Source organism: Primulina huaijiensis, chromosome 7 (genome assembly GCF_012295235.1).
Source record: "Primulina huaijiensis isolate GDHJ02 chromosome 7, ASM1229523v2, whole genome shotgun sequence".
Taxonomy (NCBI): Eukaryota; Viridiplantae; Streptophyta; class Magnoliopsida; order Lamiales; family Gesneriaceae; genus Primulina; species Primulina huaijiensis.
Window position 1 is genome coordinate 378,684 of NC_133312.1, and position 26,418 is coordinate 405,101.

The 26,418-nt window shown below is 33.7% G+C and overlaps 3 protein-coding genes and 1 pseudogene across 6 annotated transcripts; all 4 read right to left on the reverse strand.

The window, feature by feature from the left end:
* Positions 1 to 2,563: 2,563 nt before the first annotated feature.
* Positions 2,564 to 4,258, reverse strand: LOC140981225 (protein NSP-INTERACTING KINASE 3-like; annotated as a pseudogene).
* A 1,038-nt stretch (positions 4,259 to 5,296) lies between these two features.
* Positions 5,297 to 8,920, reverse strand: LOC140981511 (ATP-citrate synthase alpha chain protein 1). Of its 2 annotated transcripts, XM_073447932.1 has the most exons (12): positions 8,687 to 8,920; positions 8,383 to 8,492; positions 7,502 to 7,678; positions 7,192 to 7,353; positions 6,991 to 7,071; positions 6,835 to 6,886; positions 6,609 to 6,723; positions 6,418 to 6,499; positions 6,152 to 6,247; positions 5,973 to 6,074; positions 5,712 to 5,828; positions 5,297 to 5,631 (listed from the first exon to the last, which is right to left on the reverse strand). In XM_073447932.1, the coding sequence occupies exons 2-12, from the start codon at positions 8,479 to 8,481 to the stop codon at positions 5,443 to 5,445; spliced, it is 1,272 nt and encodes a 423-aa protein (XP_073304033.1). In that variant the 5' UTR covers positions 8,482 to 8,492; positions 8,687 to 8,920; the 3' UTR covers positions 5,297 to 5,442. The 2 variants fall into 2 exon arrangements, with proteins under 2 accessions (XP_073304033.1, XP_073304032.1); XM_073447931.1 differs by lacking the exons at positions 8,383 to 8,492; positions 8,687 to 8,920 and adding an exon at positions 8,007 to 8,352.
* A 1,145-nt stretch (positions 8,921 to 10,065) lies between these two features.
* LOC140980219 (uncharacterized) lies at positions 10,066 to 14,751 on the reverse strand. Of its 3 annotated transcripts, XM_073445935.1 has the most exons (10): positions 14,490 to 14,751; positions 14,208 to 14,334; positions 13,519 to 13,870; positions 13,092 to 13,125; positions 12,662 to 12,883; positions 11,292 to 11,381; positions 10,714 to 10,779; positions 10,543 to 10,634; positions 10,416 to 10,463; positions 10,066 to 10,293 (listed from the first exon to the last, which is right to left on the reverse strand). In XM_073445935.1, exons 3-10 carry the CDS (start codon positions 13,839 to 13,841, stop codon positions 10,206 to 10,208), a joined length of 963 nt encoding a protein of 320 aa, XP_073302036.1. In that variant the 5' UTR covers positions 13,842 to 13,870; positions 14,208 to 14,334; positions 14,490 to 14,751; the 3' UTR covers positions 10,066 to 10,205. The 3 variants fall into 3 exon arrangements, with proteins under 3 accessions (XP_073302036.1, XP_073302035.1, XP_073302037.1); XM_073445934.1 differs by lacking the exon at positions 14,208 to 14,334 and having other exon boundaries at positions 14,490 to 14,750; XM_073445936.1 differs by lacking the exons at positions 14,208 to 14,334; positions 14,490 to 14,751 and adding an exon at positions 13,962 to 14,163.
* Positions 14,752 to 16,017: 1,266 nt separating this feature from the next.
* Positions 16,018 to 24,822, reverse strand: LOC140981179 (probable serine/threonine protein kinase IRE). The gene is made up of 18 exons (XM_073447485.1): positions 24,733 to 24,822; positions 23,983 to 24,627; positions 23,588 to 23,655; positions 23,296 to 23,463; positions 21,948 to 23,192; positions 21,335 to 21,507; positions 20,428 to 20,674; positions 20,220 to 20,312; positions 19,985 to 20,125; positions 19,807 to 19,899; positions 18,994 to 19,189; positions 18,803 to 18,888; positions 18,208 to 18,296; positions 17,590 to 17,641; positions 17,451 to 17,507; positions 17,175 to 17,339; positions 16,588 to 16,668; positions 16,018 to 16,474 (listed from the first exon to the last, which is right to left on the reverse strand). The coding sequence occupies exons 2-18, from the start codon at positions 24,350 to 24,352 to the stop codon at positions 16,385 to 16,387; spliced, it is 3,414 nt and encodes a 1,137-aa protein (XP_073303586.1). The 5' UTR covers positions 24,353 to 24,627; positions 24,733 to 24,822; the 3' UTR covers positions 16,018 to 16,384.
* Between the last annotated feature and the right edge of the window lie 1,596 nt (positions 24,823 to 26,418).

A 26,418-nucleotide genomic window follows, 5' to 3' on the forward strand; every position in this document is an offset into this window, starting at 1 on the left:
ATATATAATTTTGGTAAAATTAAATTTTATATCGGTATATATTTTTAAAAAATAATTAGTCGTGAATGTGGCGAGTTCGTAGTCAAAAGGTGAACAAGATTCTTAACCATTTTAGGAGAAAGTGATATTATTTTATATTGTAGTCCAAGACGCATTTATACAATAATAATAATAATAATAATCAACTTGGATCGTATCAATTGATATTTGATATAATTATCAGCATAATCGTGGAGGCTTGGAATTATATTCCCATTTATTCATCCTTTAAATTATATATATATCCAAAACAAATATATAATTAAATATTTGGATATACCAGCTAGAATGATTATATGTATATTTTTATATATGGTGTTGTTGTAAAAATATGAATTTTGAATACTTTTCTTTTACATTGCTAAACAAAATATGGATTGAATCGGTAGCTAATAGGGAGTGACATTTCATTTTGAATCTTTAATTGTATTTTATATTTTTTTTAAAAACAAAACAAAAACTTAAAAGTTCTCGCGTACATGTATGCTACAAACTATATCTTACATTACCAATTAATTATAATTTCTGATTGTGAAAAAAGAAAAACAAAATTACATATTAATTATATATATGAAAAATAAAAAAAAAAGACGTGAGATGTGTGGTGCATATAAGATCTAGTAAATTCTATATTGTAATGATCATAAAATCATGAAATATATTTAGAATTCCGAAAGAAAAATTGGAAAATGAGTTGAATTAGAACTAATGTGGCTAGAATGTGACATCGGGTAATGTTTTTTGAAAATATAAAATAAATATGTAGCTCAAAAGCTAACCAAAATTATATAGTTGAATTTGGAGTGGAGGATAACATTGTACACAGCTCTCCGTCAATGGACATTTATATTAATAAGTGGGCTGACCCATACCATTTTGGGTTTCCATCTTCGACTCGGGCCTATTTTTTTCACTGTCCATAATTTTTTTTTTTTTTTTTTAAATACTTAATATACAGTAGAGTAAATTGATCTAATATAAATTTATTGTTCCTGAATCTTTTTTTTTTTTCCCTATCACAACAATTTATTTTTCATGTTCTCAGTATAAACTTTTTAAAAATTCATGGGCTTCTAGATAAAATTATTTACAATACTTATTAGTTCTAGGTCGCTTGATAATTTTTTTTTCTCGATATAAATTTAATTTTTCCCGGGCTCATAGAATTTTTATTGTAATTTGGACCAATATAAAAACCTATTGTCCGACTCATAGAATTTTTATAGTGAATTAATTTAAAAAAATAGATAAATATTTCTCAACCGCTCACTTTGTTTATAAGTTCTTGTTAGTTATTATTGATCTTCTTTTTACAATAGTAAGTGCAAAACGACCATGCCACAAGAGATATTGAATGAATTTATTATGCTATCAATCAATAAAAAAAATAACTGATTAATTTGATTAGTATTTTTTAGCTTTCATATTGTCTTTAAATATTGATTTGATTCAAAAAAGTTGTTATAAATCTAAAATAATATGAATGTACGTTATGACTTAAGGGTTTCTTTTAAAAGTAAGATTCATATCTAAAAGTTGTTCCGATCGGTACTGACTAAATTTTATAGAGTAATGTACGTGAACTTATGCAGATATTTGAATCAATTTATATATATCATGAATAATGGAAGATTAGTTGATTTGTGGGGGAAAAGTTGGTGATTCGTATGAATAATTAGTGGGATTCATGACTGATATCAAAAGCATGCAATACATGATAAAAGTATGCACGTGTAGTCAACCATAGAATGCTTTATATTGTTTAACTGTACGATAACTCAATTCTTGAATTTTAAGTTGTATATATGTTCCCAGAAAGGCAAAACTTTCTTAAGAATAATTTCTTCTCATCTCGTTAATTATTGCGCAATTAATTTAATGGGCAGTCCAAATCAGAGTAGATCCAGGTGAGCAACTTGAATGGTGGAAAAGAGGAAATAGTGGATAATGATCTAATATATATACAAAGGATTTAGAAATTGTTAAAAGGCAAAAAAAGAAAAGAGAGAGCATAATTTATTATACATCATATATATCTTGAATGATTTTCGTAATCTGAAAAGACACGTCTCTTTATTCGGCCCCAACTTCAACTATGTATGTATCCACAAATTATCAAGATGATCACCATCTATTGTTCCTACTACCCAAAGCTAGCTCAGGATCAAAGTCAATACGGCCAGCTAGCAAGAATGTGATGGAATGATCCTGACAAGCTAGGGAGAAATGGAGTGAGCGAAAACATCCAATTCAACACCAGCTTGCATGGGGGATCATTCTGATTCAAGAGGTTTTACTCCCATCAAACCGGCTAGTCACTGTGGACTCGGCTAAATTTCTTTTAGTGTTGTTTCTGTGTGTTGAATAAGAGCTTTTAATTTAACATCTCATGCTTTCCTCTTCTGTTTCTCTCGAACGTTATCTGTATGTAGACGTGCATATAGAGGTGTCATATTTTTATTTTTTCCTGTGTGTTGCATGTACAGTGGAGCAAAATCATTCAAACGCTTCACATGAACAAAAAGAAACGAAACCTTTAACAAAATTTTCTTAACCTTTTTTTGCATGTAATACACTAAACAATACATAGAAAGAAGTAGAACAAAAGTATGGAATTCTATTAGAGAGTTCTATAGCCTCAACCACAAGTGCTGATGCCTCGATGAAATCAGAATATCTTTGAGAACGACACTCAGATGAACGATACCTTGGAGTCTCGAAATTTTGTGACTGCTCCCATTTTTTAGCTAAACCATCGCCTTTAACATTCTCAATACTTCCGACATCTTGGGACGATGAGATGGATTTAATCGAGTACAAAGGAGGGCTACTTGAGCAATTTCGTCCAACTCCATTCTGTCAAAATGGTTTTCTAAATCTCTGTCCACCATAAGGTTTAGCTTCCCTTCCTCATGGAGCTTCTTTACCTAGAATTGAATTAATTTTGACTGAGTTTTGAAAATACAAAAAGAAAAGGCTCGTAAAACGCAGATGCTATAGCCAGGGACAGATACAACAAAGTTGACAAGGGCATACATCGAGATTTCTTGGTTGTTTTTGTGAACAAGCTAATCTCTTCACATAATTTCATTCAGTTCCTTTTACTGATGTTACTAGGATCAAACGTAAGGTCGAATAACAGTAGTCTCATCTCAAACAAGACATAAATTTTCTGAAAATTAAAATTTTTGCTGTTCTACGATTCATTGATTCACACTTATTTTGCCAATGAAAGGAGGGTTGGAGAGGAAACATACCCAATCCAGCATCACTCCTTTCTGATTAGTAACCCGCCCAAAGTCTACAGCCTTCAGGCCGGTTATCAACTCAAGAAGCAAGATTCCAAACCCCAAAACATCTGTTTTTTCGGATGACTGACCTGTTGACAGGTACTCCGGAGCAATGTGGCCAACAGTTCCACGAACTGCTGTTGTCACATGAGAATCCTCAAGATGGTCTAAAAGCTTTGCCAGTCCAGAGTCTCCAACAACGGCCTCAAAGTCCTCATCCAACAAAATGTTGGCTGCTTTGACATCACGATGTATAATCTTCGGGTCACATAAATCAACCATTCCTTTCTCTATAATCTCCACTGATTTCACCTTCTCTGCAAACTTTTGATTTGGCCTCAAGAATAAGCCATTTTCATAACGATACGCATCCTCCACTCATTGAATTATTATTATCCAAACACCTCAGCAAAAAAGGTGCCCACAATAACCCGAACCCCATAAAGCAAGCCCATCACTACCGTATAGAGAAATGCTAACTCTTCCCAATTTAACCTCCGAACAACCTCGACTCAAATTGTCAGCTATGATTTAAAACATGGTGAAAAACGAAAACCCGGATGGAAAAAAGTGCAATCCTGAACCAAAAAACAGAGTCTTTAATAAATAAAAACAAGGCGGGGTAAAACCAATAAAATGTAGGGAATTTTCTTGAAGCTGCAAAAACAGATAACAGACCTGAAATTTCAGAAGCCTTGAGATTTGGGAATCCTAGCTTGGGAATTCCATGCTCATTATTATTCAGAAATCAGCTTCAACTATGTGATTATTGTTGACAAATCACAACATATCCACTAAAGATTAGAAGCATCCACTATATAGTTGTGACACACATAACGGGTATGACACACACTGATATTTGGCAGAAAGACAAATCCTGCAAGAGTCCAAAGCATCAGACAGATGGGGACAGGCGGACAGCGTTAGATGAAATGAAATGTATAAATTTAGGCACTAAATATTATTATTGAGATAAAAAATGACTAAAAGCTAGTTCAATTTTTTGGGGGTGAATCAAAAGACTCACTTTATATTTACATTCAGTGATTAGAACTGAAAAGACGTGTGTGTTTTGAAAATATATTTTTTCTAAAATATAATGAGAAATCAAATAATGCTCAGAGTTCAAATAACATTTATTTTCGTTTGATGATTAATATATAAACTTAGTTAAAATATAATTCCATTTTGATTTGTCAAGGGTAATCTATATATTTTTTTGAATGAGGATAATCTAAATTTTATATATCTATAAAATTGTGGATTATTGACTTTGTTTTTCAATTGTGAAAAGATAAACAATAACCTCCTTATCATTATAAATCCAAAAACTCGATAATGATATGTATATAAAATTCTAATTTCCGCAAAAATAAAAATGAAATATCAAAATTTTATATTTATTCAACCGAATATATAATTAATAGTTAATGAATTATCATAATATACATTGAAAATAGTAATTTATATCACGCCAAAAATAAAATGTAACTCTTATATTAATTTTATCAAATAATTCATCTTTATACTACTTTTAAATTTTTATCTTTTTAATTTTCTCTCTATATTTTTTTTTTAAATAATTTTAGTGCAATTTTCAATTAAGTAATAAATTATAGTATCATAAGAGATATATGAAAAAATGATTATATATGTAATAATAAAAATAACATGATAATTATAGAATAATATGAAGTTTAATATTAACATCTTATAAGTTTTTTGACTTAGAATTGAAAGTAAAAGGTTTAATAAATTAAAATCAAAATAATTATTATTTTTAGAATTGTCCAAATAATTTTCTTGAATGCCTAAAACTTAACTCAAAAAACGAATCCCCATGCCCAGCGAATTGTCGTGCCTTGGAAAAGCGGTATACTCTCTAGTCTACCACAATCTCCACTGGTTGTAACTCACAATAAACTATTCATTAATATCTAAAACATAAAAAATATAAAAAAAAAATATTTCACCTAAATAATCTGATTCATTAATTTGGAATCTCGGAGACTTCATTAAAAGGGCTACTGCCTCATTTATGTCACGTTTAAAAAACACACAAATTTCAAATATTTATTCCTACAATCAAAGCAATAAACAATGAATTCAAAGTTCAGGCAGCTGCAGTGATACATTCAATGGCCTGTTTGCATATACCGGTCATGGTTGCCTCAGGTCCATAGACCTCGATAGGAATGCCGATTTCTTCTCCGAGAGTTCTCATCCTGGCAAGACCTTTCTGGTAATTCGGACCACCCCTTCGAACATACAGACTCATCCGTGCCGCCTTAAGTTTTGATTCCTATAACAGGAGCAATAATGTTAGGACTTGAGCATCTGGTGTGGAGATAGAATAACAAATGGATGCTGAAGTTTCAGTACCTTTTCTTTCAGAGCTCGAATGATGCCATTAAACGTGGCAGCGACATCAGTGAAATTGGCGATCCCACCACCTATCACAAGGGCTCGTTTCTGACCATCAGGATCGGCAGTTGCACACTGTAAATAATTCACTAGTCAATATGTTGGCTGAAGTATATGAAAAAAGTGTATTTCAGTGCTTTCTACGTAGATTTTCTCAGATCGCCATCAACCAAGATCTTGAGGACTAAAGAAAGAAAATAGGCAAGGTACAATCCTCACATCAATTACAACTCTGGCATACTGCAAGACTTCCTCTTCATTGGGAGCACCACTGTATTCTGCATAATTCCCGAGCTCAGAGGCGAAGCCAAGATCACCAACCTAAATCCGAATATGATTAATTTTACGACAAACTGTTTCAAGAGTATAAAAAAGGACCAAGAATGAGGAACACATACGGTATCTGCATAGATAACACTAGCGCCTCCTCCAGCAACCATAGTCCAGATTCGTCCTTTCAGGTTCAAGACTGTGAACTTCAGAGATGCACTAGTCTGAAGGAGAAATGATAAGAGAAATAAATAAGCCTTTACCGCAGATTATTAACATACAGACTCGGCATTCATTATATCACACAATTTGTTGCATTCTCAATGTCTATTGTATCCTTAATTAACAAGATTCACAAGGAGTTGAAAAGGAGAGTAGATGCATTTTTAATCACCTTTTCATCAAGTCCATGAATAAAGCTTTCTGTAGGGCTCATAACTCTTCCAAACGGCATTGGAAATTCAATATTTCCCCATCTGTAAGGTCAAGATTTTGTAAAAACCATCTAATATTAGCATGGGATTCTTATAGGTGATGTTAAGCCTAAAAAATAGAAGAAGATTGATGAAAGAAAAATAAGTCTACTTTTTAAAGTTCTTGAAAGCAGCTGTATCATCAAGCTCCCCTCTCATATCCAAAGGATAAGGCTTTCCATCAACCAAGGTAAAAGGATTCATCTCAAGAAAAGTGAAGTCCAAATCTAAGCCAAAAAAATATCTCAAATCCTTGCCGCAAGGCTTGAAACCAAGAGAATATTGATGACTTCATATCTTTCACGTTAAAATTTTATTGTCGAGAATCTTAAAATTACCTAAAAATAAAGCATAGACCACTTTGATGAACTCCTCAATCACACCTTTAATCTGTATCACATATATAATTTCTAATTACCAATAGGAGCAAATGGCAATTCACCAAACTGAGAAGATAGATACATAAATTCAAACAAAAGAGAGAGAGAAATTACCTCCAAGGGAAGAGTTGCCACAAGTGGAGCACATGACTCTGATGTGAAAGACGTGCCCGTTGGAACAAATATAGTCTTCACCTGGAGTACAAAATATACCGTAAACGTTGGTTAGATTTAAAGGAAATTTAACTACTAAAAATAAAGGATGGGTACAACATTTTTTTGCTAAAACATGTAACAAAAAAGAATTCCCAGTACCTTGTCCCAGTTCTCTTCAATTTCAATTCCTCCACACTCAGAGAAGCTTACACTACAACCCAGCCTTTCGGAGACTATATTCACATAAAATTCCTCATTATGAGGAACAAACGGTTCTACAATGAATGTTGTAATTGGCCCTTTGCATCCTCCCATCTCTACCTGCTTTCAAATGAAACATGCCAAAGCATAGGTAAGTACGTATACTATATAATTATATGAATAATTTTTCCGTGGCATGGAAGATATGGCGTGAAAGAAGAGTGTTCGATATAACACAAGAAATAATGTGAAAGCATATTGAAAGTACCTCTTTCCCAATCTTTTCTTTTACAAATGCGGCAACTCCAGCCACATCCAGGTTCAATGCGACAAGACCACTTTTGCCACGCTTCCCGAATAACATATCTGGTTTGACAACCAGTTTTGTCGATGAGAGCCATGGCTCCTTGTTTACCAGTTCATTGAAATCAGTAGATTCGGTGACCTAAACCATCACAAACAAATATTGCAATTAGATCATGGAACATAAATTCGCAAAACTAATTGTGAATTTCGAATCTCTTGCAATTTAGATCTCTGCCCAACTGAAAAAAATTATGGTTCTGCACCTGTTCTCACAAGATTATATACACTAATAAGCGGATGCCAATAAAACTCATGGATCTGAATATTTCAGTAGCATAATTGAGTTAAATCAAGGTATATCCAGAACAATTTAAGCAATGGATAAAAATTCACCTATATCATCAATAGATAGACACAAGTCAAATGGAAATTTTCAAGATGCGTTTTTTCATATGAAAGTTTTGCACCTCAACGCAGACTGAACCACCACCAATCGGAACGTCCATCCAGCTTCCAAATGCACTAAAATGTAGAAAACTTGGGACAAAATTTTGAACTTCAATAAAATTATGCACAAAGTTTTCGGATATTTTCATTTAAGGTCGATAGCAGAACCCCGGATTAGCCGATTAGTCAGATAGCTAATCTATAAATATCATCCAATTTGAGCAGAAAGAAAAATGAAGATTTAGGTACGTCCCTCCAAATATCAGACAAGACCTTACTATTTCTTCAACTCAAACAAATCGATTTTGCCAGAAACATCAAATACTTGACATCCGATAATTACAAAAATGGATGAAAATAGATCAAAGAAATAGGAAGACCAAAAATGGAACCGACTTGAGCAGATTTGATGTCCAAACCAGACCCAGAAATCCTCTTGAAATGTTCTTTCAACAGCCTCTTGGAATCATACTCTCTAATCTTCTTTCTTGCCATTGCTTCTCAATCTGATTTTCTCATTCAACACAATTTAAAAAAGAAAAAAAAAATGAGCCGAGCCCAGAGCCGCATTCCCAGATCAGAATCAAAAAACTTAACGTAAAAACAGATCGAATCAGGATCCACCAGTTAAACCAAAATACCAAATGTAAATCAAGAACGTAATAGCTGCCAGATATACAGAGAAAGTTGAGATCTTTACCGTTCAAAGAGATCCAAAATAGGCTGCAAGAAATTCTGGTGTGGAGAGAGATGGTTTTTACCAATTAAGAACACAGGCTAAATCTTGGTATTGTGCAGCTATACTTATAGTTAGGGAGATTGATTCACATGTGATTTAATAAATGGGTCTTATTTTAGCGGGAAGTAGTGCAGAACCCACCAACCTACACTTCTTGTTGGTGGATTCATCGATTAAAAAATGTTTTCGAATTCATATTCGGTACGAGCTTACTTTCACTTCAATAAATATAACATTTTCCAGTATTATTATTATTTTTTGGCATATTGGAAACTTTTGTTTTCTCACCAAATTTCTTCGTCAAAAGTTTATTGCGTACCTAATTTTTCTTTCTTTCATTTTTTATTTTTTTTAATTGTTGAATCGAATTACCAAATCATATTTCTTTCTCCCCATAAATTCTTATGCGTTCCGTCAGCAGGCGGCAACCATCGAATGTGAAACTCGTTTTGGCGGAAAATCAAAAGATCGTTAAACAAATGGGAACAGTCAACAAATTTATCACAATATGTCAGCTAGTTGGCTATAATTTTTTAATAATAAAAAAAACATCAAATTTGAATAATTTGGATGCTTTTAGTTGCAAGTATACCAACATAACAAAACTAACAATTTTTAGTCATCTTACAATATATATCGTGTTTTAATTAATATATTACAAATATAAGTTCATGCAAAGAAACAAGACATTGATTAAACAACCCCACTTCAATTATTATTATTATTATTATTATTATTATTATTATTATTATTATATTAAAACCAAATGCTATAAATAATTTCTATAATATAATTCAAATCTTTTAAATTATTTAAAGTAATATTCATTTTAATACCAAAAGCTATAACAATTTCAATAATATAATTCAAATCTTTTAAAATTTTCACGTGCAATATTTCTTGATTACCCCACATCAATTCTCACATAGCACAATGAAATTATCGTTATCATTGCACTAATCGTTCAAAAGTCAACAGATACACTAATGTTTTGAAGGTTTATATACCAAACTGAGAGCCACGAAGTGAACATTTGTCCCATTATTACTCACACAAAAAGTCCTGGATTTCAATTTATTGCATTGACCTTAAGCAAATCCACTGATAACCCATATTGATGAGTTAAATTTGGAGTGCTCCTCCAATTCCCATGGTTGGCATTTCTCCTCTTTTACATTTTAATATAAAGACAGATGGTGATGTAGCCATTTACACTTTCAAAGAAAATTCAGACTTGTATCTTTGCAGTACAAACAGTCCCCTCATCTTTGAATGTCATGCCAACCCCATTATATATAGAAAATTTGTTACTATTCGACTTTCAGCGGTTTCAAATGACATACATACAAACTTGTAATTCCGCCCATCACAATCAGTATCTCGTGGAATTTCAATAAAAACGTAGCAAACCTGTTATTCCTAACATGTCGAAAGCACAGCGTGTTAGCTTGCATTTATTTATTTGATAGAAGGTCCTCCCTTATCTCGATAAGCAGCAGTTTTTTATCTTAAATATAAGAGTAAAAATCCCAAAACAAGGAAGATGTAACAGCCCCACAGACAAGTACCTGCGAAGGATATTTTAAGTGAAATATGTTAGAAAGGAGATCAAGAATACAAACTCATAGCTCTGTTAGATCGACAGCTTCCACTTACCAGAAGCATAACCAAGTAAAGATATAAAGCTTACCATATGGAAGCATATGGAGATGACAATTCAAGAAAAGGATAAGGCCACCTGTTGGCGGTAATTCACAATGAGTGAAAAAATTAATCATGTGTAATCCCGGAGAAGTTTGGAGGAATCATATGCATACCTCATGGGAACAAAAGCATGGATGGTCCACTGGAAAACAACGAATGCACATGTCCATAGAAGGAAATATGCCATTCGGAAGAAGGGGAACCGCTGTAAAATAATGGTTGATGATTCTGCAAGTTCAGGATTAACTGAAAGATACTTGAGAATTTAGCAATTACTAGATTACCAGGCTGTTTAAAATTGTTTCACCAAGGAGGAAAACAGCGTTGACAGAATGCATACAAAAAACCAGCTGCAAAATCAAGCAATATGAAGGTGTTGAATCGATGAGGATATCGAAGGAATAATGTGTTGCATGCATTTAACTCTAACATGTGTTCTGTAATCAAATGCAGACAGAGGTAAATTTGAGGAGAGTGACTTTGAACTGCCCAAATCATGATCCGAGCCGAACTCGAGTGCTTGTGAAGCCGTTTGATCTCAAGACACACTCTTTTAGTTAAAGTGATGTTTATGTTAAGTATCAATATTGATTTCATTTAAATCTAAATGGCAGCTCAGAAATTTCTATTCAAGCGAAGTTTAGGCTCACAATTGACCATTCGACTGAGTAGTCAGACTACCTATATGACCGAACTTTAGTATAATATTACAGCTTGAATAAGTTCATGTGAGCCCTAGCGCTTAGTTTAGTGGAATTAGCAAAATACCATACGTAGCATAGTTAAAACTTGAAGGTAACAAAATCACTAAATTCAAACAATATTATAGCTGAGCCGATAAAATTGAAATCTTTATACTTACAAAACTTAATCTGAAATCTTTGGCAGTAAAAAATGGGTAAAGTACGAGCCAGAAGACAGAATCTGTTAGTGCGACAGCCCCAGCACACATCTATAACAAAAGTGAAATGAGGAATAATAAGAACTAGTAAAAAAATATATATACAACATGGTGATGACAAAATTCAATAGTTCACTCAACTAATCCATGTTTTGTCCAGTCTTATGTCCTAATATACCTATTACAGGTCTTCAGTCACACTTGGTGATGCATCTTTGATTATACTGGCTAAATATTCAGTGCTTATCCAAGATTTGAGTTCTTGTTAGTGCTTTTATGACCATAAATTGAGTTATGACCCAAAAGGCCGAAACAACTCGGTAAATCTCTACTAAAATAAAATAAGATTAACATTAATTTAATTCCCAGCTCGCTAATCATTGGATGCCATATTTTCCTGTGTGAATCTATACTAAATATATATGTATATATTTATATAATGTTATTATGTTTGAGACACATAAAGTAACTAACTTTGGTGTCATGATCTGTTTTTTGATATCTATACTATATTATTAAGTATGTATTGTATTATTAAGTTTAAGACACCTTGAATAACTAACTTTGGTGTCATGGTCTGTTTTTTATATCTATATTATCATTATATTATTAAGTTTGAGACACTTAGAGCAACTAACTTTGATGTCATGTTCTGTATTTTTATAAACCAAAAATACATTTTTTCTCAAATTACAAAACATTCTATTTTTTGTTTAATAAAAATGTCACTAAACTCATTTTAGTAAATTTGCATCTTATTTCTCTATCATATAATAATAAAATATTTTTTAATTTTAAAGTTAATTATCTATTATAAAAAACTTTTTAAATTAAATTTTAATATAATCTCTCGAATTCAAAAAAGAATTATCCAACACCAAATTTTTTTAATACAATATGTATACACGCATCGAATGCGAAGGACACTAGTATATTATAAAGACAGAGCACCTTAGAATAACTAATTTGGTATGATCACTTCAAAATTGCAATTATCACATTTATTTTAAATTAATTTACTAATTATTTGTTTGATAACTTATCCAACAAAAATGAAAAATGCTCACATAAGTAGACAATATATTTTTCTAACTAATTAAATGAAAAAATTTAGATAACAATCTAGAATAACTAGAAAAAAAATTATGAAAAAAAATTAAAGAAGCTGAGAGCTCCATAAAACAAAAAACAATAAAAATAAAATATAAAAAAGAAAAAAGATAATGTTAAATTCCAAAATTCCCCCACTAAAAAATATTAAACATAAAAAAACAATTATAGCATAAGATCTCTAATAAATAATTAAGAGTATGATATAACTGCAGGAGAACCTGAAAAATTATTTGTAAGGTGTATTCCCAAGTAGATGCACTTTGGCAACGATCTTCGTCGTGCTGATTCAAACTTATGGTCATGCTGGGCACATCTGCATATTCTCCAAGCTTTGGTACTATATAGGAGCCTCGCTCCTCTGAATCAACACAGCAATTTTTATCGTGGTCGACTTTGTGGCAGTAATGGAGACATCCATGAAGGGAGAGTAATGATGCTAACTACAGAAATGCAAACTGAAAAAAATAAAAAACTGTTTTTGATCTTCATATAAGAATGAAATGACACAACCAATTAAAAAAATATATAATGGAATTCAATGACTTTCTTGATACTTGTCGAAAATTTAAAAGAGCAATACTGACACATCCACATGGAACGTAAAATTTAGAGGCGTATAGATGCAGATTTCAGCAATGAGTAGCATACCCCAAAATAGATGGTGACTAGAGTAAAAGTCCACCTGTTTAACAAAAAAGCAGTGAGACAAGATATGCTCCAACCACACACACACACACACGCACATATATCACAATATCACGCCTTATTGGAGCATTTAGTTTGTTCATTCTTATGAGAAAGGAGTGAAATAGCAACACAAAAAAACAAAGGTACCAAAAGATGAAAAAGAAGCTAGGCAAGAAGGATAGCATAAGGAGCTGTGTCAAGAAACACATTGGCATGAATTCATCCAAAGATTCCTTCAATCAGAGAGGAATTATATTTTCTTAATGCAAGTATTGGAATCTAGGAGACAACTAACCAATAGAAGTCAAGCCAAAAACATGGAATGCTACTGAAAATCAGGGTTCCCAGCGAGAGAACATGTTCAAACAAACAAATAAAGAATCCTTACTCAGTATAAAAGTAAAATATGTGAGCACTGTGGATGAAGGAATCGGCAAGAATTAATGCAAGCATTGAGCAGAAAGCAACAATTCGGTAGCCAAGTAGCCAAATGGGATGGATTGTTTTCAAACACATTCCCCAAGCTTCACCCTTGTACAAACATCCTGCTGCTTCCTGTGTCTCACCACTTGTTCTGCTTTTCGAATTTTTAGTGCCTTCATATCTCCATATCAAAAGTGCAGAACACACCATAGCAATTAGGATCCATGTTGCACAGAGTAAAAACCTCCAGTTCAACCAATAGCTTGGGGCCGTCGTGTCCGGTGTCATGACAGGCCACCAAGCAAGATTATGAAGTCCTGTCAAGAATCCCATTCTTATTTCGTACTTTAAATCATTAATCATAATTCAGTTTCACTAGGATAAGATCATAAATTCACAACCAATTACATTGAAAAAAAGGGCTCTTGGCACATGAATATATAGCGGCCAACATAAAAAAAATCAGAGGAAGAAACAATAATAGCAGCAACGCCATACAAGTAACTAAGACCAAGAACAGGAGTTCCTTATTTTACTGTTTTATAAAGGACAGTGTCAGTAGAGAAACCAAACCAGATTCAAAAAGCAAAATAAACGTGGGAATGTTACAGTTTCTGTAGTGTGTTAAAATACAACGCACAATGCATGATGTACCAGTATCACGCAAGACATTTGCTTTGCCTCTTCAGTTGATCGAGACTTTATATTATCATCAACAATCTTCCTTGATTCGACCCCAACATCCGTTTCAAATATAAGGACGAAAAGGGGAATCAAGATCCTTCACAAAATTTACATTTTCCGGCAAAAAACTGAATAAATGTTCCCACCAAAAATAAAACACTCACATTTATGGGCCAAGCAAATATATACGTGTGTCAAATTTCAGCATATATCGACATAAAAGTGGGAGATTGTGAATGAAGATTATCGTACCTCTGTTTTCTTGGAATGAAACGTTCAGTTAGACCCTGTAAGATGTTTCTCGTCTCGTGAACAGTAACAGAGGATCCCAGAAGAAAAAAAGAACTTTGGCAATACTTGCGCTGGAGCCCAAATCCCGTTTGAGCAAGGGATTAGGTGCAGCCGTTAGGATTGTTAGGGGACCAGCGCAAAAATGGTGACACGAAGTTCTTGGAAAACGATTGCGGAACAATAAAAGTCAGCAACAAGAGTAGGAAGGAATCTATTTGCCTAAACTACCCTTTACCCTTCAATTTGACCAATCTAACATACGTACGTATATACCACTTTCATTTGTGAATTTTCTTATTTGTCTTTGTTCATTTATTTAATTTAATTTAAGTTAGCAAACAAATTAATAGGTTATCTTAAAAGTTTTTTTTGCAATTCATTGTCCATCTTAAATGAATTTGGACATTAATACACATTCCTCTTTCTTTCCTAACAAAAAAAAAAAAAAAATTATTTAATTAAATTTTCTTGTTAATTTAAATTAGCAAATTAAATTAATATGTTTTTTTAGGAGTTTTTTTGTAATTCATTGTCCATCTTAACTGGATTTGGACATTAATACACATTCCTATTTCTTTTTTAAATTTTAGGCCAGAAAAATTATTTATTTACATTTCTTAGTAAAATCTAACATCTAAAATACATATAAATATATGACTTCTAATTGTGAATGTTTTAATATACCTTTATTCATTTAATTTAGCAAATTAAATCAATAAATTTTTAATTGATTCTTTTATAATTTATTGTTTATCTTAAATGCCTTTGGATATTAATGCATGTTGAATTTATCAATTTACCCATGATTTTTTTTGTTGCTGCTAAAATTTATTACTAAAATTAGTGTATTTCTTCATAATTGCTAATGAATATTTCATATTTATATCTTATATTTTACATATAAATAAGTCACTTTTATAACAAATTGATTTTAAAATAATAATTTTTTAATAGATTTTTTTATAATTTATTGTCTATCTTAAATGTCTTTGGATATTAATGCATATTGAATTTATCAATTTACCCAATATTTTTCTTTGTTGCTACTAAAATTTGTTACTAAAATTAGTGTATTTCTTCATGGTTGCTAATGAATATTTAATATTTATATCTTATCTTTTCTTTTATTTTACATATAAATAAGTCACTTTTATAACAAATTGATTTTAAAATATTAACTAAGAAGCATTGTATATTTTGTAGATATTGAAATATGTTAAAGATTATTTGTAAGAATATTTTTTTAACGTAAAATTATTCTGTGATTGCAATTTTGCAATACTTTTCTCAAATTACTTTTTTAATGAATTATTTTTTAATTGTGATTTTACTACTTGTACATCTCATTGCGTGGTAGAAAACCTTGTACCATAAAAACAGAAAATATAATCTACCAAATAAATAGAAACAACCCACAACATATTTTCGTCACTTTATGCTGTTAAAAACAAGATAAACGGAAGTGCATGCGTCTAATGAACGAGACGGACAAAGGAATACAACTTAATTTCGAGTCATCTTCACAATAATATGAACCACATTTAAAGTGTACAAGTACATTACAAATCTACCGTACCAGAAAACAAACACCTACCTACCTATATACAGGAAAAATGAGACGAAAGTTTCAATTCAAAATAAAATATATGCAATCTATGTAATATCAGAGTCATCCTTACACCCAAGGATCGTGTGTTTCTTAACACAACAGCCCACTCTGCACCTTAAGAGACTAAAGTCGATACACAATTCAGTAGCTTGGCCGTCAAATTCACTCACTCTGGCATTCCTTATAGCTATCTATAAACGATACTTGGACAGGTTCCATGTTCAGCAGAAGCTAAAGCCAGGCTTATTCATGGACCGGATGGTTTTTCAGTCTGTACCGAGTCTTTAATACTCTTTGTAACTAAATCATAGTTAATGGAAGCCAGCTGGGACAAGTTCTGATGAGAGAAACAAAGATTAGGAGGGGTTAGTGGGATATGCTGTACCAAGAATATAAATTTGTTGCAGTTCTTCATTCACTAGCATTATACTATTCACTAAAGATTCACACCTTGAATGAGAAGTTACTGAACGAGTACTTCGTGTCAAGAGTTGGAGTACTGAAATCTGCTAGATTTCCACATTCATCCCCCTGTGTCCAAGATAAAATGTTTTATCAGTTTTCACTGCAGAAATGGGAAATTCAAAGATTTAGGGGCTGCATTTGTTTCTAGATTGTCCAGAGTTGATTAGGTTGTACGGTGTTTAATATTATTTCCTAAGACCTTTGTGAAGTAGGTATCAAAGAGTAAATAATTTTGGATGACCGAACGTTGTAACCAATGTTTCACTAACTTGGTCCACTTTGATGAATTACATCCCAACTCAACTAACATAATAAATGAATATTAATAAAATCAGCTTAAACCAAATAACTATTTTCTTTTCTTCTTGTGTTCTCATTATCAGCAGGTAAGACGGGACTCACGCCATACAAAATCCAAGGAGGGCCAAAGTGAATCTTTTGGGTCAATAGGATCGTACAGATTATATATTATCTCATAATACGTTATTCAACTCTTGGTTGAATTCTTGATCATGTGGATCTCCAAAAAAAGACTTAGGAAATTAATTTAGTCCAGCTTTTGGAAAACTTACATCTTCATCCCATATGTAGCTGTATGAACTGCTGGAAGCACTGCCAGTCTCAGCCATGTCATCAAAATCACTACCTCCAAGAACATTTTCCTCTTCTGTATTCCAAATATATCGGCTCATAAAATAACTTGTATCGTGTGCCTCGGCTGAAGGTATGAACGCTGCCTGTGGATAAGGAGAATATATGGTAATTGCTGAGATAGATATAGCTTTGTTCCAGAAAAAATCCAGCATGTGTTACAGGACAGCGTATGCGAGTGAGAAATAGGTAAAGACCTTTTGCCTTGCTAGTGTGTCCCAGTTAATGTCCTTAAAATATGAGTGTCTCTTCACCTGAGAGCAACCGATGAATTAGGTTGTATTCCTAAGCCCCTCCTATATTGCATCCCCCCTACCCCAGTTCAAGTATCCATACCTCTCCAGCCCCAGTTGCACCCAATCTCTGAACAGGATTTTCAATCAGCAACCTGAAAGGTAGCCAAATATGTTAAATATCCAGTTGCACAAATTACAAGCAAGACAGGAGAAAGAATTGATTTGAATAATAATCCAATCATTATAGCAACCAAAATCATATGCTAATATAATGGTAATAGAAGTCCTTGTCTTCAATGGCTAAAGTTGACAAGGCCAAAATATCTTGTGTACATATCAAGAAAAGCATAAATCTTTAAATGCATTGACCGCACGTTTAGGGGATGAATGAACTCAGATCAATTTGGCCTTGAAGAATGCATTATTTTTCGGACACGATTTAAACGGTGAAAAGGTGAACATATTCCTGTGACAAATCCTATCTCAAGCTCTAACATGCAGTGGTTTGAAGACACACAAATAATATGGCAATACATTTGCCTTCAGAATCTCAATTTAACTAGGTTAATATTTCATTTGTTATCCAACAATATGAATCTTGACACTTGGCCGGTAGATTTTAAAATTCTATTTACACAAATCTAGAGATAAAAATCATAAAATAACTACATAAAGTTTCCGACACAAAAGGTAACAAAAAGTTTCGTGCAGAACATACTTCTTAATCAAATCATAGGCTTCATGACTCATTTCTTCTGGTACCTTGGGCCAGGGTATGTCTCTGTTCAAAATATTGTTGAAGATTTGCTGCGTGACACAAAGAAGCTATTAATGCAGTAATTGATCAACAAGCCCGTGATACACAAACACTGATAAAAAATCAAATCATTGGTTGCTTTATTTTGCAGATGGAAAAAAAAGTTAGTCTCCAAACAATTCTTACGTCAATTATCAAACTTTGTGGGATACAAATTTAACTGGATGAAGAATTAAAAACCCATGATGGCTGCCATCGAAACACTCGAAATGATGAGTCCTTTGACTAGCTAGAAAGGACGACTATATGTTACAGAGTTTGTGAAGTAGGTTGTGGGTGTCTCTTTGTTCCATTTGCGAAGTGTTTTCATTTATTACCAGTCAGTTTTAGAAGCGAATTTAATCACCAAATTAGAAATGTCAATTATACACCTCAATCAAATCAAGCCCTGACAATAGTGAGATAGAGTTTGATATAAAACCTTAAAGTTAATCGACTAATGTATTACAATGACAAGAACACCTCATCTCTACAACAACATATGTTGGTGGTATACCTGTGGATCGTCTGCATTAAAAGGTGGAATACCAACAAGGAGCTCAAAGAGGATGATGCCCACAGACCACCAATCAGCTGTTGCACCTGAAAAAAAAAACATCACAACCGAGTCAAGACAAGCATGACAGAATATAGAATTCAGTAGATCAGTCCTTTAACATTGAGAAAAAGTTTGCATATGGTTTGAACCATGTTCCATGCCGAGAAGTATCTCAGGTGCTAAATAGTCAGGTGTTCCAACAACTGAAAGAGTTTTCCGATGTTCTCTTTTTAGTGATGAGTGCACTGCTGCTTTTGTTTTATCATTCCCCATAAAAGCAGATGGTCTCGATAAATCATCTGTACTGTTTATAAGACCAACTTTGGAGAGCCCAAAGTCTGTCAACTGCGACAGGAGAAATTAGATTTATGAAAAAAAATACATAAAACAATGAATTAAGTTAGAGAGTCTATTCCAATGAAAATAGAACTTGTGTAATGTGAATACAGACAGCTCCTGCTATGCAATTAAATCCAACTATATTGGTAAAATACTTCAAACATAGCTCAATATAACTGTAAGCTCTGTATGTTTACCTCTAGGGAGTAGTTAAGAATGCAAAATCTGCGAAAAATGTGATATAAATTTCACTATTTAATGTCTTCAAGGAAAAGAGCAGCATTTTCTTGCTTATTTACTCTACCAGATCATATTTACCTGTTGCAATAACTTAGCAAGATTGTAAAATACGGTTTCTATTATACTAAAAGTAAGCAATCCCATTTTCTCCAGAACGTAGAAGGAGCTTGTAATCCATGCTACTTTCATCCCATTGGATTGCTAAAAAAATGTTAAAGAAAATAAAGTGGATAGGATGATAGAATACAATTCAAATTTCTAATTACATTATTTAATTTATGCAAGTGCATGTTTGTTTTTAGACAGCAATATTTCACAGTTAAATTTGAAGATATACATCTCATGCTTATGGAGAGTACATTGAAACAGGTATATATAGTGACCTTGATGTGACCATCTGGACCTATCAGCAGGTTATCTGGCTTTAAATCTCTATGAATGACATGCAAGGAGTGCAGATACTCTAAAGCAAGTACCTACAAAGAAAATAGATAAATTAGTCTCTAAAGAAGGAAAAATAAGAGAAGCAACTTTAAGTTACGGAGTAATAGAAGTCCTTACAACTTCGGCAATATATATGCGTGCCATATCTTCCTCTAAGCAACCTAGATTCTTTAGCAGTGAGAAAAGATCACCTCCATTCAAGTACTCCATAACCAGATAAAGATTTTCCCTACATGTGAAAGAATAGAAAAATCGGACCTGTTCATCGTTAGATTATAAATTAGTAAAGGAAAGTTTTTAGTTTGGCTGTAACATATCTACGAACTGGCTTTAAATCATAACATCTGCTCACCACAAAAGGATTGCGAACTGAAATTAAAATATCACGCTCGGCTAAGATACTTTCCACTGCATTTTTCCGAATCATATCTGATTTTTTCAAAACCTATAAAATTTGGTTAACATGGGGGTTCTTTAGAAAAATATAACATTAATGTATTCAAAGTCCAGTTAAAAAGAACAATCATTTTAATACTTTAGATTATGACAAATAATCTGACCTTTATCGCAAACAAGTCACCAGTTGCTCTTTTTGCTGCTAGAAAAACTCGACCAAAAGCTCCTCGGCTGATAGGTTTGATGATTTCAAAATCTTTTATAGATGTTCGATCCCTTGTAGATGTATTAATAGGGCTTGCACGCACACTGCGAACTGTGTCTTCCTCTGTTGGGCTATCCTCATACGCCATTCTATTTATATCTGCCTTTTCATCGTCAATCTGCCCACATATAAGTACATATTTCTCCCTGAAGATTTTAAAATAAGATTAGCGGAAGCCACATTCAGAAGCAAAAATTTAAAGTACAAACAGGATGCTAGCACAAAAGTTTACGCCTCTTGATCATGAAACCCTAATAAGATTGCACATTTTACAAGATATGTGCCCAATTATATTATGACTAATTACAAGCATTTTGAAGCAACAATCTTAAATTTCTGGATGAGTTGAAATTTCAACTGCATTGAACTATCAAACCCCATGCCCAGAAACTTCATTGCAATAAATTATAAAGTCAATCTTTTGCATAATTCGCTCTTTTATGTTACATGTTTCACCCATGAAAATACTGACATTAATTTATAAAACAAGGTAATGCTTCAATAGGTATTAGGTACAGGGCCTCTGTAGTTACTTTTGGCATCAATTATGCTGCTGAAAAATGTTCTCAGCACTAGTGTTTACATCAAAATCAAGGGATAAATAGAGTGATTATTGTAAATGTGTGGAGTTTCAATGAACTGTGACTGATAGTTCATATCATAAACTTAACTATGACATCTAACTTAATCAAAGTAGCACAACTCTTAAGATAAGATAAGCCTCACTAAACCACGAATGCTAACTTTGCTCATATCCCTTCACAGTTCTACACCAGCAAATGCCATTTCGGTGTAATAGAACTTACTGTAATAGTTTCTCAATGCGCCTTCCGAATGTTTCGACAACAAGAGCATCCACCTTCCTATCTTGAATGGCATATTTGAGGTCTTCTAAGCGCTCAATCAAACATTCCAATGTGTTGTAGTCATAAGCGTTAACGTTGATCACAGAATGAGCAATATCCTGCAGCTTGTGTATCTGTGATTACCAGTTCAGGTAATCGTGCAAATTATTCAAAAAATAGATTTCAAACAGATAGGCTATACAAGGCACAATAATTTGTCTGCATTAAAGGCTGTAGTTCAGTTAACGAAATATAAAAGATTTCATAAATAAGTTCTGAAAAAATCGAAGGAGCAACGACTAAGTGGAATTGGCATAAAGTAACCTCAAATGAAATTATCCAGACGCGCGTGTATCATAAAATTGAAATCTGTAACAGGAAATCTTATAGTGTTAAATATATCAGCCACATTTTGCCGAGAGAAAAAAAAACAAATTAAAAGAAACAAAATTAACAATCTGGATTGACTAGTTTACTAACAGAAGATACTACAGTTGAAATGAACTCCATTTAAAAACCAGGAGTAGTTGAAAACAAGGAGGGCGAACCACCAAGGAAAATATTTAAACATTACCTGCTGATAACTTTCAAACTCAGATATTGTTCTCCGTCCACTGAGTAGAAACTCTATCTGTGTTATTCGTGGTGTTGCTGAAGGTGATTGGGGGATTGAACTCCCTGCGGAAGATGTATTCTTAATTTGATCAGGTGTTAGAGAACGGACATCACATGAAACATCATCGACAAGAAAATAATTATCAGCCTCAGTAACAATGTTCCGTTTGTATAACAACTCGTATGAATCTTCTGCCAAACTTGACCCGCGCATTCTCGCAGCCTCAGGACTTCCTGCCCCTGTTTCCGTGCTTATCGGTGTCCAGGATTCAAGTATTCTTTCAAGAGTCTCGGAAACTCTTTCTAGTCGTTCATTTACAGTTAAACCCTTTAAGTCACACCTGTCAGCAATCGTACATATTCTCGAGTGCTGCTCAACAAGAGCTGTTGGTATTTCAACTTCACATATTCGGCAGATCAACGAATTCTCATATGCCATATGATTTTGATCCCAAACTCCCCAAATCACTTTTCGCTCCTTCAAGGATTCTCCCACTTGTTCAGCCTGGCATGTTGGAGAATCTATGCTTTCGACGTTATCAATTTCTTCTCCATGTTGCAGTTTATCAGATTTATCCTTGGAGGGGGTGTCAGAAAAACCATATCCTCTCCTGTTTCTTTTGGCCGCAGATGGAAGTCTCTTCCAAGATGACATTCTAAAGCTTCCGGTAGATGAAGCAAAACTCTTTGCACTGCCAACATCTTCTGTTACATTGTCTTGCTTGCAACTCAGATTGCTTTGATCCTGGTCGTGGACCTTCTGAGTTTGGTTCTCAAGTTGCTTCCCATCCAATGTGCCAATAATATGCTCTGAGTAAACACCAAGGTCACTTTGCTGGTGTGAAGCCAGTGTGCGGTCTTCTTCATAACCACTTTCCCTTTGGAAGTGAACAAGCCGAGTGCAACGTGTGAGGATAAATAAGAGGCGCATATGCACTTGCTTCAAGGTACCCATAGGTAGCTCTTGACGCCGATCATCTAGATTCTGTACAATGCCTTCACACTTTAACCAAAATTCAGTGGGTGGCATTTTTTCACATTGCCTGGCTTTTACCAACAAATCTTCCAAACATTCTTTCCACTCGGGGTGAGATTCTGAAGTATTCTCAAGTATACTCACCAAATCCCCGGCAAAAATACCCAAGTCAGCATTAACTTCTTCCTTTAATTTATCAAATTTGGATCGTATGACAACCATGATTTCCTGGAAAAATATTTTGTGTTGATGAAAATAGCTGATGTCAGGAAAGCCGTGAAGATATATCATCACGAGCAAAAACAGAAGGCAATATTTGGACTAAACATACTCTCATGTGACCAAGGGCACGAGATTTCCAAAATGGCAGAGGTCGGACACCTTTGGAATTGAGTTCATGAGAAAAGCTCTTAATATCTGGAGACCGACCACTGGTTAAGCGGATGATAGACTGGAACCGTGGAGATTGCATTTCTTTGGCAAAGGTTGAATGAAAACCCTACAATGAGCACAATTACGTGAATATGAACTGTCCATTTCATTTCAGCTAACTTACTATCACTATAAAATCTTACGAAACAGCTAAAAGAATTGAAGAAACCAAAGAAGAGCAAACTGATTACCGCTAAACATGACGTTCGGGGTGAAGGTACCCTCAAAGATTTTGATTGACTCCAGTGTCCCTTTTTACCTATAGAAGTGCATAATTAGGACTGATATTTTTCACTGAATTTTCATCAGAACATTTGGGCACAACAATGATCGATCGATTACTGTAACTAGAATTTTAATGATGATTTCAGATATTAAACTAAAATTTTCTTTTCTCTGATCCTTCTAGCCCTGCACCAAGGTAATCCATAAACTCTTCTCTCTGCCATTTTTGCTAGCTAACCAACTTCAAGGAAATACTGAATCATGCAGATCGAAGAGTTGCCGTGAACACTAGCTATGATAATTATTAAAGCAAAACACAGAAAACTGATTGTGGAAAAACAAATAACGTAAAAAAATCCACCATGTGCCGCGGACGTGGAAGCCTGTTGTTGAGAGGCATAGGATAATTGAGGTCTCGAATCAGCCACATCCTTAGTCGTACAGTCGAAATTAGCGGGCTTGCCCAGTGAGTTAACCGGTGTCAGCGTCAAGGGTGAGGGCGAGGATCGCGTCCTGATTTGATTCAATCCTAGCGTCGTGGCCTTGATTATTTTCGCATCGCCATTACCATCAAGAGCAAAATCAAAATCCTCGCACTCTTCCCTATTCGCTCTCGACCTAGTGGGAATCTGCGGGATTTTTCGGAGCTTCACGATCTTCGTCGACGAAGAATTCTTCTCTCCTGCCGTAGCCAAAGGCGGATTTGAGGAATCCGGATCAGTACTTGACATCACGAATCTCTTTCAAGCTGAATCGGGTGCGGAGTACATGGATAGGCATTTCCAGAATTTGAGTTTTGGGATTTATGGCGAGAGATTTCTACGATAGGGAGAAGGAATAGAGGAAGACACGTATTACGTCAGTTATAGTATATTATAATTGAAAAAAATAAAAAACTTGCTTCCCTCTCGCGCAGATTCAGACCCAGAAATCTTCTTCGAAAATTCTTCCAGCAATCTCTTCGAATCACACTCTCTAATCCATTTTCTCGCCATCGCAATTCAAACTGATCGAAACAGGAATGAAACAAAAAAAAAAGAACGAATCAAGTTCCTCGCATTAAATCGATCGAAATTTGCAGCAAGAACAGAAATAAAGTTGAGATCTTTACTGTTGAAAGAAGACCCAAAAGAGGCAGCAAGAATTTCTGGTGTGGAGACAGATGGTTATTTTCTGAACATGCAAAATCTATTTATAGTAAAAGAATTATTACTTATTTTCCCGGGAAGTTGCGCTTCTGGGTTCATGATTCGGTTGCTCCATGCACACGTGCAATTTATTTGCGAATTTTTTTTATACATAATATATTATTAATATTTTGTTTGAGTACTCTTTCTATTTTAATTAATGCTAATTTTATATTAATTTTTTTCACTGCCAAAGCATCGACAGATCTTTTAAATTTGACGAGAAATTGTATAAATAATCAAACGGATGGGTTTTAGGTTAACCCATCATCCGATATTAAAACACATACTTTTTTACTGGCGATTTAATATTTACGTGGATGGAACATTCATTTCACCCATTTCAAATTCTCAGTTTCTGGAAATTTAATCACGATTCTATACATTGATGAAAGGTGGTGGAGTTAGAGGGATTATCCCATGAGTTATCCTCGGAATTCTTGAATCCCAACTTCAGGTACGTGCATGCATGTCTGTGTGTATGTATGTTACATTAAAGTTATTTTAGTCTTGGCATGCATTTATTTTGAAATTCACAAAAATTCGCATGAGAACATCTGATTAATTTTGTGAGAGTGGATCTGCATTACGGATAAAGATCCATAACACCGTCTCACATTACATATGTTCTTTAAAATTTTAACAGTGTGTTTTTTTTTCCTCGGGAATTGGATATATAGTGAAGATGCAAGAATAGCATGTTATTTCAATGTGATCACGGAAACTGTGTACCTGTGGACTCGTTACAGCAATGCTTACTGCACCAAACGAAAAACATCGCCCCTTTTTTGCTGCAAAAAATATCAAGTATTTCTATCTTGGCCACTGCCAAAAGGAAGAAAGCAAAAATTCCCAAAAATTCATACCCGTCCCTGTTAAACAGAGAGTAAACTTATTCAAATTTGATATATGTACGTATACTGATTTTTCTTGCACTAAAATCAACAGAAATCTACTGGCCCGTGCTTTAAAACTGACGAAGGCGATTTCAAGACCAATATTGTACAATGGCAAGTATCTTCATTCACTTCTGAAAGAAAAACTTGGTGAAAACCAAATTGCACGAAACACTGACAGATGTGATTCCAACCTTTGATATTAGGAGTCTTCAACCCGTAATCTTTTCAAGTTCTGAGGTATTCATATATTTATTCAAGTTATTAATATTTATTATGTATTTATCATTAACATATCCATTTTTTTTTATTTATGTCGATGAATTTACGTGAAAAATAATCCATCTATGGATTCTTCATTATCAGATATATGCTAGGAACTTCAGCTGCTCCAACTTATTAATTGACTGCACATTTTTTTGAAACAAAAGATTCATGGGGAATCAAAAGTCAATCTAGTTGATGGTGGTGTCGCTGCTAATAATCCGGTACCATTCATATCTTGCAGGTTTTTATTTTTATTTTTTGAACCGTACTCGACTATGCAAAGATTATATACTGATACAAGTTTCTTATCTTCCCTGCAGAGTTTGATAGCAATAAATTCCAAGTGACAAAATAAATCACCAAAGAAACAACTGTGTTTTTCCCGCTGAACCCGAAAGAAAATGGAAGATTTCTTGTTTTCTCTCTGGGAACTGGTTGACCAAAAGC